This window comes from Leuresthes tenuis, unplaced genomic scaffold (genome assembly GCF_036924035.1).
Source record: "Leuresthes tenuis unplaced genomic scaffold, fLeuTen1.0.hap1 SCAF_14, whole genome shotgun sequence".
NCBI lineage: Eukaryota > Metazoa > Chordata > Actinopteri > Atheriniformes > Atherinopsidae > Leuresthes > Leuresthes tenuis.
Window position 1 is genome coordinate 26785530 of NW_027325368.1, and position 17838 is coordinate 26803367.

Sequence of the window (17838 nt, forward strand, 5' to 3'; positions counted from 1 at the left end):
TTCAGTTTCACACATGGCTTTTTGTTTTATAAAACAGAATTTTCAGTTTCACGCATGGATTTTTGTTTTATAAAACAGAATTTTCAGTTTCACACATGGCTTTTTGTTTTATAAAACAGAATTTTCAGTTTCACGCATGGCTTTTTGTTTTATAAAACAGAATTTTCAGTTTCACGCATGGCTTTTTGTTTTATAAAACAGAATTTTCAGTTTCACGCATGGCTTTTTGTTTTGTAAAACAGAATTTTCAGTTTCACACATGGCTTTTTGTTTTATAAAACAGAATTTTCAGTTTCACGCATGGCTTTTTGTTTTATAAAACAGAATTTTCAGTTTCACGCATGGCTTTTTGTTTTATAAAACAGAATTTTCAGTTTCACGCATGGCTTTTTGTTTTATAAAACAGAATTTTCAGTTTCACGCATGGCTTTTTGTTTTGTAAAACAGAATTTTCAGTTTCACGCATGGCTTTTTGTTTTATAAAACAGAATTTTCAGTTTCACGCATGGCTATTTGTTTTATAAAACAGAATTTTCAGTTTCACGCATGGCTTTTTGTTTTATAAAACAGAATTTTCAGTTTCACGCATGGCTATTTGTTTTATAAAACAGAATTTTCAGTTTCACACGTGGCTTTTTGTTTTATAAAACAGAATTTTCAGTTTCACACGTGGCTTTTTGTTTTATAAAACAGAATTTTCAGTTTCACACATGGCTTTTTGTTTTATAAAACAGAATTTTCAGTTTCACACATGGCTTTTTGTTTTATAAAACAGAATTTTCAGTTTCACACGGCTTTTTGTTTTATAAAACAGAATTTTCAGTTTCACGCATGGCTTTTTGTTTTATAAAACAGAATTTTCAGTTTCACACATGGCTTTTTGTTTTATAAAACAGAATTTTCAGTTTCACGCATGGCTTTTTGTTTTATAAAACAGAATTTTCAGTTTCACACATGGCTTTTTGTTTTATAAAACAGAATTTTCAGTTTCACGCATGGATTTTTGTTTTATAAAACAGAATTTTCAGTTTCACGCATGGCTTTTTGTTTTATAAAACAGAATTTTCAGTTTCACACATGGCTTTTTGTTTTATAAAACAGAATTTTCAGTTTCACGCATGGCTTTTTGTTTTATAAAACAGAATTTTCAGTTTCACACATGGCTTTTTGTTTTATAAAACAGAATTTTCAGTTTCACGCATGGCTTTTTGTTTTATAAAACAGAATTTTCAGTTTCACACATGGCTTTTTGTTTTATAAAACAGAATTTTCAGTTTCACGCGTGGCTTTTTGTTTTATAAAACAGAATTTTCAGTTTCACACGTGGCTTTTTGTTTTATAAAACAGAATTTTCAGTTTCACACGTGGCTTTTTGTTTTATAAAACAGAATTTTCAGTTTCACACGTGGCTTTTTGTTTTATAAAACAGAATTTTCAGTTTCACACGTGGCTTTTTGTTTTATAAAACAGAATTTTCAGTTTCACACATGGCTTTTTGTTTTATAAAACAGAATTTTCAGTTTCACACATGGCTTTTTGTTTTATAAAACAGAATTTTCAGTTTCACACATGGCTTTTTGTTTTATAAAACAGAATTTTCAGTTTCACACATGGCTTTTTGTTTTATAAAACAGAATTTTCAGTTTCACACATGGCTTTTTGTTTTATAAAACAGAATTTTCAGTTTCACGCATGGCTTTTTGTTTTATAAAACAGAATTTTCAGTTTCACACATGGCTTTTTGTTTTATAAAACAGAATTTTCAGTTTCACGCATGGCTTTTTGTTTTATAAAACAGAATTTTCAGTTTCACACATGGCTTTTTGTTTTATAAAACAGAATTTTCAGTTTCACGCATGGATTTTTGTTTTATAAAACAGAATTTTCAGTTTCACACATGGCTTTTTGTTTTATAAAACAGAATTTTCAGTTTCACGCATGGCTTTTTGTTTTATAAAACAGAATTTTCAGTTTCACGCATGGCTTTTTGTTTTATAAAACAGAATTTTCAGTTTCACGCATGGCTTTTTGTTTTGTAAAACAGAATTTTCAGTTTCACACATGGCTTTTTGTTTTATAAAACAGAATTTTCAGTTTCACGCATGGCTTTTTGTTTTATAAAACAGAATTTTCAGTTTCACGCATGGCTTTTTGTTTTATAAAACAGAATTTTCAGTTTCACACATGGCTTTTTGTTTTATAAAACAGAATTTTCAGTTTCACGCGTGGCTTTTTGTTTTGTAAAACAGAATTTTCAGTTTCACGCATGGCTTTTTGTTTTATAAAACAGAATTTTCAGTTTCACGCATGGCTATTTGTTTTATAAAACAGAATTTTCAGTTTCACGCATGGCTTTTTGTTTTATAAAACAGAATTTTCAGTTTCACGCATGGCTATTTGTTTTATAAAACAGAATTTTCAGTTTCACACGTGGCTTTTTGTTTTATAAAACAGAATTTTCAGTTTCACACGTGGCTTTTTGTTTTATAAAACAGAATTTTCAGTTTCACACATGGCTTTTTGTTTTATAAAACAGAATTTTCAGTTTCACACATGGCTTTTTGTTTTATAAAACAGAATTTTCAGTTTCACACATGGCTTTTTGTTTTATAAAACAGAATTTTCAGTTTCACACATGGCTTTTTGTTTTATAAAACAGAATTTTCAGTTTCACACGGCTTTTTGTTTTATAAAACAGAATTTTCAGTTTCACGCATGGCTTTTTGTTTTATAAAACAGAATTTTCAGTTTCACACATGGCTTTTTGTTTTATAAAACAGAATTTTCAGTTTCACGCATGGCTTTTTGTTTTATAAAACAGAATTTTCAGTTTCACACATGGCTTTTTGTTTTATAAAACAGAATTTTCAGTTTCACGCATGGATTTTTGTTTTATAAAACAGAATTTTCAGTTTCACGCATGGCTTTTTGTTTTATAAAACAGAATTTTCAGTTTCACGCATGGCTTTTTGTTTTATAAAACAGAATTTTCAGTTTCACGCATGGCTTTTTGTTTTATAAAACAGAATTTTCAGTTTCACGCATGGCTTTTTGTTTTATAAAACAGAATTTTCAGTTTCACGCATGGCTTTTTGTTTTGTAAAACAGAATTTTCAGTTTCACGCATGGCTTTTTGTTTTATAAAACAGAATTTTCAGTTTCACGCATGGCTATTTGTTTTATAAAACAGAATTTTCAGTTTCACGCATGGCTTTTTGTTTTATAAAACAGAATTTTCAGTTTCACACATGGCTTTTTGTTTTATAAAACAGAATTTTCAGTTTCACGCATGGCTTTTTGTTTTATAAAACAGAATTTTCAGTTTCACACATGGCTTTTTGTTTTATAAAACAGAATTTTCAGTTTCACGCATGGATTTTTGTTTTATAAAACAGAATTTTCAGTTTCACGCATGGCTTTTTGTTTTATAAAACAGAATTTTCAGTTTCACGCATGGCTTTTTGTTTTATAAAACAGAATTTTCAGTTTCACGCATGGCTTTTTGTTTTATAAAACAGAATTTTCAGTTTCACGCATGGCTTTTTGTTTTATAAAACAGAATTTTCAGTTTCACGCATGGCTTTTTGTTTTGTAAAACAGAATTTTCAGTTTCACGCATGGCTTTTTGTTTTATAAAACAGAATTTTCAGTTTCACGCATGGCTATTTGTTTTATAAAACAGAATTTTCAGTTTCACGCATGGCTTTTTGTTTTATAAAACAGAATTTTCAGTTTCACGCATGGCTTTTTGTTTTGTAAAACAGAATTTTCAGTTTCACGCATGGCTTTTTGTTTTATAAAACAGAATTTTCAGTTTCACGCATGGCTATTTGTTTTATAAAACAGAATTTTCAGTTTCACGCATGGCTTTTTGTTTTATAAAACAGAATTTTCAGTTTCACGCATGGCTTTTTGTTTTGTAAAACAGAATTTTCAGTTTCACGCATGGCTTTTTGTTTTATAAAACAGAATTTTCAGTTTCACGCATGGCTATTTGTTTTATAAAACAGAATTTTCAGTTTCACGCATGGCTTTTTGTTTTATAAAACAGAATTTTCAGTTTCACGCATGGCTTTTTGTTTTGTAAAACAGAATTTTCAGTTTCACGCATGGCTTTTTGTTTTATAAAACAGAATTTTCAGTTTCACGCATGGCTTTTTGTTTTATAAAACAGAATTTTCAGTTTCACGCATGGCTTTTTGTTTTATAAAACAGAATTTTCAGTTTCACGCATGGCTATTTGTTTTATAAAACAGAATTTTCAGTTTCACGCATGGCTTTTTGTTTTATAAAACAGAATTTTCAGTTTCACGCATGGCTTTTTGTTTTATAAAACAGAATTTTCAGTTTCACGCATGGCTTTTTGTTTTATAAAACAGAATTTTCAGTTTCACACATGGCTTTTTGTTTTACAAACAGAAAATGATATATTTACGAACACACATATTTGTAAAAACCAACACACAAGTTACAAACAGGAAATTTATATTTGTGGACAGCAAAACACGTGTGCAACTCAAGGTAAATTTGTAGATCACCCTCTGTGCATTTGCACTTATTTTTTTAAACAAATTTAAGACCATATGAAATATCCTCAATGATCTTTTTTACAGTTTTCATATAAATTTCATTACAATCAGTGGATGTTTTATTTTTCCAAATATTTACAATATCTATTATTTCTTTTTCTTCCACTGCTGTAAGGAACATTGAGCTGGGATCCCTGTCCATAAGATTATCATTCCAAGCCTCAGATGGCAATGGATCAGGGATTTTATCATTTACAAAAAAATAAAATAAAATCATTAAAGCTATTAACCACCTCATCCATATTATACTTTTTAATGTTGTTATCTCTAAAATATTGAGGGCAACTTTTTTGTCTGGAGCCACTTTTAATAATACTATTTAACATGTCCCAGATTCCTTTCATATTGTTTTTGTCATTATTTAATATTTTACTATAGTATTCTTTCATACAAACCCTAATAATATTAGTTAACTTATTGTTATATTTATGTTCAGCCTCTTTAGTTCTTTGTTTGATGAATTCTCTATAAAGTGTCATTTTCTTTTTGCAGGCATTTTGTAATCCCTTTGTGATCCATGGTTGATCTGTGCATTTTTGTTTTCTACTGTATTGTTTTATTGGGCAGTTTTTAATCGTACAATGATGTGAACACTCTTATAAACCCCTCATATGCATGATCATTTTCCCTGTATACAATTTCCCAATTTTGTGTTAACAAGTCATTCCTCAGTGCACACGTGGTTTCCTCTGTCCTAACGCGTCTGGATTTAAGTTTTTCATCTGGCTGAATTCTCTTGCAGTGGGTGTCATAGACTGTAAAAACTGGTAGAAGGTCACTGATGTCATTGATTAATAGTCTACTCACTGTAGTATTTTCATTGTCATTGATGAATATGTTATCTATGAGGGTGGCACAGTGGGGTGTGATTCTGCTGGGTCTGGCGATTTTTGGATATAGGCTCATACTATACACTGCATTAATAAATTCAGTCATTTTGTGCTTATTTGGATTTAGCAGATCAATATTGGAAATAACCTTTTGATTAGTTTTTGAAAACATTTCTTCTATCCAGTTCTTAAATGCTTCAACACTAGAGCCTGGTGCTCTGTTCACAATGATCACAATCTTGTTTCTTTCTTTACAGATTTGAATTGTTATGCATTATAATAAGGTATCAATCACAGTTGTCATACTTTCTATCACCTTTTAATTCAGATTTTTATCCACATACACAGCCACTCCTCCTCCAATCTTGTTTTTTCCATTTATATAGTTAAATTCATACCCATCCAGTTCAAAATCCATTTCTTTGGCAGCATTGATCCATGTTTCTGATATGGCGATTATTTTGTGAACCGACTTAGATATTTGTTGATATTACTGAAGTTTGCATACAGGCTTCTGCCATTGAGATGCATTATCTCATTTAATGGTCTGGTTGTACTGGTCATCTGTAAAGTAGCAATCGTTGTTGATGTTGGAGAAGAAATTATTGTCCGGGTCTATATCGCTTTCCAAGTCTAGTAACTTATGGTCTGTGTACCGAAATGTTCTCAGTTCCAGTGTATCATGAACCATTTGAGTTGTGTCATTATTGTCTCCAGTTGTAGATGAATGAGTACTTTTAGACTGTGTCATGATTGTATGTTGAACATTCATACCTTGCTGTCCGGTGAATGATGATTATTGGTATTTGTCCAGTTCCTCCATGTTTCTGAGGTTGCTCCAGGGAACCGTTTAGTTTATTGAAAACTTTGCAGCTTGTGGTCCATGTGTTTAAAATTTTTCCCATTTTTTTCAAGAAGCGTGCTTTTCTGGCGATGTCAGCATTTCGTTTTGTCAGATGTTCGTTAATGAAAACGTTTTATCCTTTTAGCTTCCTTCCTTGTTTTAAAAGTGAATTTTTGGGTTTTCTGTTGACGAACCACATAATGATGGCTGGTTTGTCGCTGTCATTTATCCAGAGCAGAGGGTGACATGCCCCTATGCTCTCACAGTCCACTTCAATGCCCTTGGACTGGAGGAAAGCAGCCCCCTGCTGTTCCGCGGAGCTGGCATCCTGCTCACTGGGCTCCCCCCTGTTGTCAACAGTCACCGCCTGAGCATATGACCGGGGTCACAATCGCATCGCTCGTCCTGGTATATGGCTCCAACTCAGCCACTCTGCTCTCCAGGTGGACCAGACACCGGTCCTTTTCGGCATTCTGGATCTGTTGAGCCTTCACCTCCTCCACCAGGTCCACGATGGCTTTCTGCTGCAGTTTGACAGCAGAAATTTCCTCCGTCAAAAAACTCCAGCGACTTTTTTTTTTTTTTTTGGTCAGTCAGATTCTTATTTGTTTTAACATAATATCTTCAGACATTTTCAGACGTTAATAGTCTGTTTAAGAAAGTAAAAAGGATACACAGATAGGACAAAAACAAAAAAAGAAAAAAAAAAAAATCAGAAAAGATAAAAAAAATTAAATAAAACACTCATCTTACAACTTAAAGGCAGCCCCCACCCCTGGCACCCCTCATGATTCATACACATTCAATCAAAGCATATATGAATACAACCACATGTATAACATACTCATGCTCCCCATCATGCCTTGTACCCCTCTATGGAGTTCCACCCCTTATGTAGTCCACGAAGACTTTCCACACCCGACTCTTTTTACTTGGAACATCATTAGCCCTGGCAATCATCTTTTCAAAGGCAGCAGTCTCTGTTACGAGTTTAAATCACTCCACAAGCTCTGGTTTATGTGGGCTCTTCCAATTGCGTAGTACGAGTCAAGCCGCAACAATAAAACCGGTTACTGTCAACCGGGGCTCTGCTTTGGTAAGGCCTGGTGGCAGTAGAGCCTTATCCATTAACGGGCATAGTTGTGGGGATTCTGGTAAAGGTTGTTTAAGCCATCCCTCGCCTTGCTAGCTTGCAAAGTATTGGTGCTGTGTTTTGTTGCTCCGATTTCCATGATTCCCAATGTAGTTAAAATGTTAAACTAGTGCTTCAACAAGACTTCGAGCAGGACCACTCAGATTCAGCTAGCAAATTTGGGGTAAATTGGCGATTTAATCGGGACGTTTCCAACTAGGCGACCATCTTGCTCTGTGACGTCACATGACCTCCTCCCGCGACTTCTTCATCCCCTCACCTTCTTCTGCTGCCACTGCCTTCTTGGGACCCATGTTGCTTAGTAACGGACTACTTAGTAACGGTAGTAATAAACCACCAAATAGTCCAAAACAGAGCACCAAGCACTTTCAAAACACACCAGCAACAAAAAGGAAACAGGAAATGACGATGCTCTATGTGTATGTATGTCACATGTTCATGCTCACATCAGTCAGTTTTTATATGAAATGCTTCAGTCAATAAAGGTTTATTTTGTAAACTGAGAAAATAAGTGTGTCCACCTGACTGTCTGGTTTTCACAGCTGTAGCCAATAACACCCACGACTATTTGTTGACTGTACCCTTTGAAGACAAATCTAATGTGAGTGAGTTTGTTGTCCAGGAAACAAAGGGACATTGATTTGCACATAGGGACATTTATACTTGTTCTCAATGGCTCTGGTCAGTTTGGCACATTTCCTAAAAATGCCTAACATCTACAGGCAGCTAATAATGGATGTGAACAAAGAACTTTAGATCCATGGGAGTGTGAAGCAATATGCAATAACTGAGTCACTTAAAGCTACAGGTTTATACTGCTCACAAGACAATTGTCTTTTGAAAGGCTTGTTGTGCCTCATCTATACTTTAAAAAAATATTAGTGGTAGTAAATATACACTTGGGCTTCAGACTGGTTCCGCATTCTTTCCTTCCCCGTTTCTTTCCACGAAATAAAATGGAATCTGAATTGGAAGACCGTTTCCAGACTCTTGATCTCACATGTGCCAACTTGAGTGAACACCAAAACTGCTTGGTGCCCTTGGTGGTCTGGAAACATGACCTCTGATTTTGTTATTGTGCAAAATAGAATGTCAATGTATAAATGCTCTGAATCAATGCAATTTATTTTTGCAGTTTTGGACATTCAAGCTGATAAATATCAATGTTCCTTGAATATATACTTAAAGTATGTATGATACTCTGTGGCATATGCTAAACAGCTGTAATCGTACATCTGGTCACTGAAGTGATTAAGATGTATTGTTTGTGGTTATTTAGATTTACTAATTCAATCAGTTATGTTTTTTTTTTTTTTTTTTTTTTTTCATTTGTGCATATCTCTTGTCAGATTCTTCCTTAACTCTGGAGTGGTGGGGTCCAAAAAGTCTGCTGCAGTCATGACAGAGCACAGAACTCAAATCAGTAGCCACACACATTCGACGGAGCTCCACAGCAGGTGGAGGTGCTTTCTCTTGAGATGGTGTTCCTCCACAGTGCTTATGACTGAGATGTTTGAATTTAATCCTCTATTTATAAAGTCTAATATATTTGAACTTAATTTATTTTAATTAATCCACGTAACTTCAACGTTAATCTCTCCAAGTAATTTCAGTTTATCCTAACATACACAGTCACACCATGCCATTTATTCAAGTTATACATTTAGTTTGTTTAATGTTGTCTGTAGTAAGTAGGTAGCTAATGAACACATAATGAACTTCTCATGTTTCTTATGCAGTAAACAATATCCCTCAGACTTGATAGAGTTTCTTCAAACAAGTCACCTTTAGTCATTTAAATAATTAATCAACTGGTTAACTGCTACAAGTTTAAATTCGAAATAGTATTTTTGAAACACTAAACTTCTAAAATACTTGAGGTAATTTTTCAAAATAGATGGCCTTTGAGAAATTACTGCCTGGTGGTTGAATTCATTCAATAGAATAATCTTCCTAATAATAATAATAAGTGGGAAACTAAAATATAAACTAGAAAAAAGCTGTTCCTGCGAAACAGCAGTGAGAATGCTTTTTAAGTTGAATGGGATGAGTTGACCATGCTCAAAAAGCTGAATCTAGTGAAAATTTAGAAGAAATCAAGTGAGTAATAGTTAAAATGGCTTCAGTGTAATATAAAGCAGGGAGTGGAAGAGTGATGTCATCAGTGATAGCAATGTTTGTAATCAACTGCTGCTTAACGAGCTCTCTCCCTGTATAACTTGCAGAAATTGCTTTTTTGGATACTATGACCTCCTGTGAGAAAACTGGAAGAGCGAGGAAAATATTTTGAAGACCATAAGAAGCAGAAGGCTTGGAGGAACGCGGCAATGTAGTTTTTTTTCAATGAAGTGAAAAAAATTTAAACGGCAGCGAGTTGAACACAGTTCTGGCGGTCTGGCGTCAGACCAAATTTCCATTGGAGTTAGTGAGAGAAATTGAAAGGTTCCTCTCGCTTCAAGGCTCATAGCTGTAATTCTGTAAATGTGAGCTCTTTAGTAGTTACATCAGCTGAAAGAGGACAAGTGTACCTACATTTTAAGGTATAATTTGTTTGTCTGAGTTAAACAGCATGAAAGTTAGAGGAATTTGTTTGAATATCAAAAAAAGTTAAAATGATCAGTGTGCCATTCTAATCTTCTCATTCATAAAAATCAAGAAGGAGCAAAAATGTTCATGTTTTTTTAAACTGTCATATTTCAAAATTGGCTTAATATTTTAAAAAGCTGAATCATTTGGTAATAGCTGAATGTCTTGTGAACATTTTAAAGTTTGAATGGTGTCTCCAGCTGAATGTATGTTGAACTACTTAGGTTGGAAAGAGGAGGAAGTTTTTGAAGAGTTGAAAGAAATTTCCATTCATTTAAATGACGGGAAAATTTGAATTAAAAGTTAAATAGTTTACAAAGTATAAAATATATATCAATACCAAAAGGCATAAATCTCCTGAAGGAGCTGAACGTTCTGATACCAAAATTGTTGAAATCGGTGAAAGATTGCAGGAGTAGTTAAGTGTCAAAAAAGATAAACAGGAAAACAATAGTGAGAATGCCTTAATGCATTCTCACAATAAATCTAATTTTAAGTTTGTATAGTGCATAAAATGGCCACCATGTGTGAGATTTCCCCCTTTATCAGCATAACACCTTCAGCAGTTCTCATTTAGAGCCATGAGTAATGCAGAATGATGCGTGTTACCTGAAAGACGATGGCCGGAAGTGTTGTCTGATAGTAACCATCTTGGTCAGCCTCGGGCTCGGTTTCTTTCTGCCAGTCCTTCTTATCCGTTTCAAGAGCCTTGCGTAACCAGCCTGTAATATTGGACTGAAATATGAAAAGACAAAGACAATTTAGGCTCACATATCCCAAAAACACAAGTTTGTTACATTCTAAATACATTTTTATGAAAATAATACCTTTCTGCTGTTCACATTTAATTAAATTAAATGATCACTTTATCACACTTTAACACGTTATAGATAGTTAACAAAATAGAATATTTTGCAGGTAACTCAGGTGAACTCTCTCAGTAGACAACATGTACAGAAACTCGCTGCCAGCAGTTCAACATCTGGGGTGCAGATGATTAAGGGAGGAAATGGTTCAACCCTCTTTCACCTTTTCCTCCATTTTATTTTTCCCGAGCTCTGCACCCTAGACATCTCCACTTCAGCTCTACTATTCCATCATTACTTGGGCTTTGGAAAGTTCTGTTAGCTGCTCCAACAGGTTGACAACTTTCATATTGCCATGGTTATGCATAACAGATGTAAAAATTATACCTGCAGAAATCCTTCCAGCAGCACAGGAGCCAAACCAGCACTGAAAAATGTTTCAGAAATCTGTCTCTTCAGAGAACAAAGCTCAGTAGAAAATCTACTGTAGTGGGCTGCGGCGGTGCCATTCTGGATGATATTAATATTTGGCAATATTAAGGGTTGGCCTCCCTTAAAAAAAAAGTTGTCAGATGTCTAAAGCTTCATTTTTAAAAAGTACATCTCCAAGTGTCCACCATAAGAAAAATCGTTCGTATCGTATCTCCACCTGAAGGTAGGGTATCCACTACCTGGGGAACATGCTGAAAAAAAAAAAATAATTCAGTGAAGAGGTCTGTACAATAGCTACATTCTAATAATAATGTAGAACCCCTCTTCTGTCCTCATTAATATAGCCTAAGTGTGCTGATCATTGTTTCTTTCTGGTGGGTCTGTCGTGGGTTTACACCAACCACAGCCTCTGGAGCACAGCTGTCGGTCGTCTCTCTGACGCCGGGCTGGAAACTCGCCAGGGGCCTCATCTACAAAGGGTACGTACGCACAAAAAAGTGGCGTACACACTTTTTCACGTCAACGATCAGATTTATCAAGAGCGAAATGACCGTGGAAATGTGCGGTGCCTCACGCAAATTGCAGGGCTGTCATACGCACTTTTCTACCGCTGTTGTTTCTTTGGCGACACTTAGAGGTGATGTTGGGAAACTGTTATAATAAATAAATGTGAACACAATTTGTCCTCAGACAGTGATGTGCACATCTGAGACACATGAATTACACGAGACACAATTAATACACGTGTCTGCAATTACACAAGTGGATAGAAAAGCATGCGCAAAGTGTTGCAGTGCATACCTTTAAAAACAATGGCAGCTTTAGCGGTATTAGAAGAAGTGCAATTAGAAAATAGCGTGTTTTAAGAGACAGAGGATTTGCTGGCACATGATGACAACTGGCTCATCAGCCGTTTTGAGGGCAATCCTCCTGGAACTGTGCGCAGAGCTGCGGCCGGCGTTGGAGCGCAACACAGCGAGGAGCCATGCGCTGCTTGTGCCACAGGTGATGACCACACTGGGGTTCCTAGCAACCGGGGCATTCCAGAGGAAGCTGGCCAGCCGATTGGGACTGTGCCAGTCGACCCTGAGCCGAGCCATGCCAGCTGAGTGGGAGGAATTATCTGCATCTCAGCAGGTATATCAAATTCCCACAATGCAGTTGAACAGGCCAACATTGAAGCGCAATTTTAAGCGAGAGCCGGTTTTCCTAACGTAATCGGAGCTATCGACTACACACACAGTGCTATAAAAGCCCATCACATGATGAATTTGTATATCAACAGGAAACATTTTCATTCCATCAATGTACAGATCGTATGTGATGCGCAAATGCTTTGTGGGGGTGGCCTGGTTCAAAGCACGAATCATACATTCAGTAACAGAATTGTTGGGAACAGACTACAAGCTGGCACTGTGCGTGATGGGTGTCTTCTTGGTGAGTAACTTTATTCGTGTAATTGTCCTAATATTATTCCCCGTGACGTGCATTGAGCATATGCGCCCCCAATTTCTATCCCGTCTTCACAGCATCATAGTTGGTTAATAAAGTTAGTAACTTGCTGTTTTTTGCTGGTTAAACAACATCTTAAGATCTTTCTAACAAGCCCCTGATCGTCTCTGTGTGCAAATGTTAATAACCCCGTACGTAAAGTGTGAAGTGTCATAATTAGCTTCACCTTTTCCCCGGCGCACTTCTGCTCTGGTTACTGTATGAACATGTTTGTTGTGAGTTACACAAATGTAGGTATTTACCTTTAATCAGAGTCACCCACACTCCCACACCCAAACCCCTGACAGAGCAGTGTCACCCATAGTTTTTCACCTCTGCTTGTGGGCGCTTCTCAGACGCCTCAGCATTAAAGGCCTCGCTCCTGCTCTCCCACCCACTCCTCTTATGTTTGCTGTTTATATCGTAGAACAGCGTGCCAAAGAGCACATTTTTGCGGGCCTCCACTTCAGAAAGTAGCACCGCCATCTCGATTTCCGTTAAGTTATTCTTTTTCCGTCTTATTCACTTTTTTCTTTATTTTCTGATCGTGCAGAAAGAGGAATCGCAGGTGGAGGGCTAATTTAAATATGATTTGCATATTTAAGTAGGGGCGTGGACAGGGAGGAGTCGGGTACTCCGACATGTGCGCTCAGTTCCACGTTGATTGGGATGTACAAAAGAAATGTGCTTGGATTCATGCGTGCGCACACATTGATACATCCGGATATTTTTGTACGTTGGAGGGCATTTTGATTTGATCGTACGCCATGTTTCAGTAGGAAATCCACGCAAGTCATTGTACATGAAGCCCCAGATCATGTGGGTGACGGGGCATCGTTGTGAGAGCAGCCTGCAGGCTTACTGGGCTCCGTCAGTACAGGAAAGACGAGAAGGGAGCAACATTTTGTCATCTCCCAATGTCCCAACTACCATTGTCTGCCTTTATGTCTTGCACACTTAGGCTACTTATTTGCTTTCATTTCTACACATTTGATGATCAGAGTGAATGGTTGATAATATTTGCTGTAATAAAAACGATTTAGGAAACTATCTGTGGACTTTGATTTTTTTAAACAAATTTTTGCATCATCCTCTGGACACACACAAGCAGTAAGGAATGTACTGGCCTCCTGAAATGATACTTTGTATCACGTAATGTAACGTAACGTTAAGCCATCATCTCACTTCCCTTCACTGATCAACTGCTCCCCTGGCGGCCATGTTGCTTGGCAACGCTTGCATAGGGAGATATTAAATGGTCCGTTCAGCTGCGACTTGTAAAAAAGAAAAAAAAAAACTCACGATTTTAACTCTAAAACACATTAAAGTATTAATGATTGATTGAATATTTCTTTCTTTCGTAAATGACCATGGTCTTACAAATGAAGATATAACAACTATATAAAAAGCTAACAATAAACTACATAGAAGGAACCCACGAGTCCGACTCTGTCAGAGGTGACAGAGTAGAGATAGGGTGCAGGCATAGAAAGAAGTGCAGAAAGATAAAGTGCAAAGAGCTGGGTTTTCAAGAGCTTCTTGAAGATAGACAGGGACGCCCCTGTTCTGGTAGCGCTCGGTAGGTCATTCCACCATTGTGGGACGACACATGAAAAGAGTTTGGATTGTCTTAGGCGTGGTGTAGGAGCTGCTCGACGACAATCCTGGGACGAACGGAGGGACTGAGTTGTGACATAAGCCTTTGCAAGAGCATTCAAGTAGATGGGAGCCGTTCCATTAAGCACTTTGTAGCTAACATCAGTGACTTGAATTTGATGCGGGCGGCTAAGGGTAGCCAGTGGAGTTCAATGAACAGAGGGGTGACGTGTGTTCTTTTAGGCTGATCGAAGACCAGACACGCTGCCGCGTTCTGGACCATCACACAGCACAGGCTGGGAGACCAGTTAGGAGAGCATTGCAGTAGTCAAGGCGGGAGATGACCATGGCCTGCACCAGGAGCTGGGTGGCATGTTGGGTTAGGTATGGTCTGATCTTTCATATGTTTAGTAATGCAGAGCGGCATGAACGAGCAACCGATATAACGTGATCTTTGAAGGTTAGTTGGTCATCAATCATGACACCCAAGTTTCTAGCAACCTTCGATGGAGCAAGAGATAGGGATTCGGTTTGGATGCAGATGCTGTGTTGTATGGTTGGTTTGGCTGGGAAGACAAGCAGTTCAGTTTTTGGGAGGTTAAGTTGGAGGTGATGGGCTTTCATCCATGTTGATATGTCAGAGAGACAGTCTGAGATTCGTGCTGAGACCGTGTGGTCGTCAGGTGGGAATGAAAGATAGAGCTGGTTATCATCAGCATAACATTGGTATGAGAAGCCATGTGATCGGATGATCTGTCCCAGTGAGTTGGTGTATATGGCAAAGAGAAGAGGTCCCAGTACTGAGCCTTGGGGGACACCTGTGGTGAGGTGGTGCGTTGCAGAAGTGTGACCAAGCCAGGATACTTTGAAAGACCGACCAGTGAGGTATGATTCAAACCAGGAGTGTGCTCTCCCTGTGATGCCCATGCTAGAGAGTATGGACAAAAGGATAATGTTAAATGCAACTGATAAGTCGAGCAGGATAAGTACAGAGGACTTAGCTGTTCTTTTAAGGCTTCTATCACAGCTAACAGAGCCGTTTCGGTGGAGTGTCCACTTTTAAACCCAGATTGGTTTGGGTCAAGGAGGTTGTTATGTCAGAGGTAATCGGTGACCTGCTTAATGATTTAAATGATTTTAGACAGAAACGGGAAGAGAGAGACCGGCCGATAATTCTCCACATGAGTTGGAGGGAGGGAAGGTTTCTTGAGCAGCGGTGCAACCTGAGCTTGCTTGAATGTGGTAGGAAATGTGCCCGATGTCAGTGAAGCATTAATCACATGCCTGACTGCTGCAGTTACAGTAGGAGCAATGAATTGGAGAAGATTAGTAGGGATGGGGTCCAGCGGGCATGTAGTAGGACGGCTATATGTGAGAAGTTTAGACACACTGCACACACTGCCTTCTGCATGCATATTTTGTGGTACAAGGTTTGGTAAACTGTTTGCTTATAGCTGCCACTTTGTCAGTAAAAAATGAGACGAAGGTGTCTGCTGTTAGATTGGTAGCAGGTGGCAGAGGAGGAGGATTAAGGAGAGTTTTGAAGGTGGAAAAAAGTTTCCGGGTGTCAGTAGTACTATGAATCTTGTTGATGTAGAAAGACTTTTTTGCATCAGTAACACTGGATTAGAATGATGACAGTAGCGCCTGGAGTTTAGCTAGATCTGTCGGATCTTTTGACTTGTGCCATTTCCTTTCGGCAGGTCTCGGATACGCTCAGAGAGTATCATTAAGCTAGGGGTGAGACTGGGAGGATCGGGTGGGTTTGGTGGATAGAGGACACAGACTATCCAGAGATAAGCTCAATGTAGAGCAAAGCGACTCCGTGGCATCAGTAACCTGAAGGGAGGAGAATGTGCTGGAGGTTGGAAGAGCGGAGGCAACAACGGAGGAGAAGCAGGTGGGAGACAGGTTGCGGAGATTGCAGAGGAAGGAAACCATAGGGGTAGAGGCAGATGGTCTTCTCGGGAGACTCACTCTGAACTGAATGAAATAGTGGTCAGAAAAATGCAGAGGTGTGACAGACAGGGCCCTCTGTGGCACAGTTTCTTGAGAAAACAAGATCTAGCACTTTGTCAGCTTTATGGGTCGGAGGACTACTGAGCTAAAACGAGTGCATTAGTGTCAGAAAATCAGAAGAGTTAGGACTGTCAAGGTGGATGTTCATGTCACTAAGGACCATTATGGGACAGTCATGCTCCGGGATAGAAGAGAGCAAGGTGTCATTCATACACACATTCATACCCCAGTGATGCAATGTGGGGTTCAGTGTCTTGCCTTCGAGATGTAGCCTGGGGAAGCCAGAGTCGAACCACCGACCTTCCAATTGGTGGGCGACTGCTCTTCCTCCTGAGCTACAGCCACTAATGAAATCTGCTTTGTTTACTGATTGGCAATTCCACAACCCCCCAGAGTGAAGTGGGCTTCAGAGAGCGGAGGTTGTTAAGGTTGCGGTGGCGTTTGGTTGTGTGAAACCTTCTATGCGAGCCGGAGACAACAGGAATGGGTTTGAGGCACATTTTAAAGCATTTTAAAGTGGTGAGGCCAGAGCAACATGGATGAGGCAAGTAGGACAGGTTTGCCTTGTTCAGTGGCCTTGCTTGGTGGACACGCGCAGGTAGACACGCTAGTCTTTACCCAAGAATGTCTTCACACGTTTCCGCTGACGCTTCAGGCGCCACCCCTTACTTTATGTTGTGCGCACAATTGGACATGGCTGTTCATGTGTTGGCAAATTGCACTCGGCTGAGACCGCCCACCGAGAGTTAACCAACAAGTGTTTTCAGAGAGGGGAGTGACCACCCGTTCACAGCTCCTGAATACTCTGATTGCTTTGCGATGGCCCAACCGAGGCTACTAGGCAACAGGTTTCACCCATGGATGGGTTTTGATCACTTTCTCTATCTATCTGGGTTTTGATCTAACTTCCTCTGTGGGAGATCATGTAAGTACAGATGAATTCACTGCACAGACGTACATAAGCTCACCAGAAAGGTTAGTGGTTTGATGGGCAAACACACACTCCACAATGCCCCCTGTATATTCATCAGTGCGCGATTTTAAAGAAAAGTGCTGTACACTGAATCGAGTGCATACATATGAGAAGAAGCACTGTATCAATGTCTGTGTGAGTGTTTGAAGGAGAAACATTTTAAGTAATTTGCAGAACCTAGACAAAGTTAAGAAGGCATTACGGAAGTGTGGACCATTTCCCATTTCCAAGTCAACAAGCATTTTGATGTTTGTCATGATTTTGGTCTTACTTGCGCCTCATATATCATTCATAAGGGGGCTTTTGCTTTGATAATTTGTGTCTGAATGTGGCCACATAAAGGATGGGATTTGTAGCCATTTGACAGCTTTGATTCTAAAAAGAGTACTACCTGAACAGGCAACGTTTCGATGGCATACTCAGCTTTTTGTAGCACACACATTTGGGTATGAGTACTACATACTTTAATATAAATGTGGCTACACATACATTTAAAGTAATTTACTTAACAATTCAATT

General features: G+C 38.1%; 1 protein-coding gene and 1 pseudogene across 2 annotated transcripts in view; both read right to left on the reverse strand.

The window, feature by feature from the left end:
• The window catches only part of exoc3 (exocyst complex component 3), a 43395-nt gene that overhangs the window by 12534 nt on the left and 13023 nt on the right, over positions 1-17838 (reverse strand). For both annotated transcript variants that reach the window (XM_072363062.1, XM_072363063.1), the window contains exon 9: positions 10612-10737. In XM_072363062.1, coding sequence (XP_072219163.1) covers positions 10612-10737 — 126 coding nt within the window. The remainder of the gene's footprint in view (positions 1-10611; positions 10738-17838) is intronic.
• On the reverse strand, positions 11576-17761 carry LOC140269068 (uncharacterized; annotated as a pseudogene).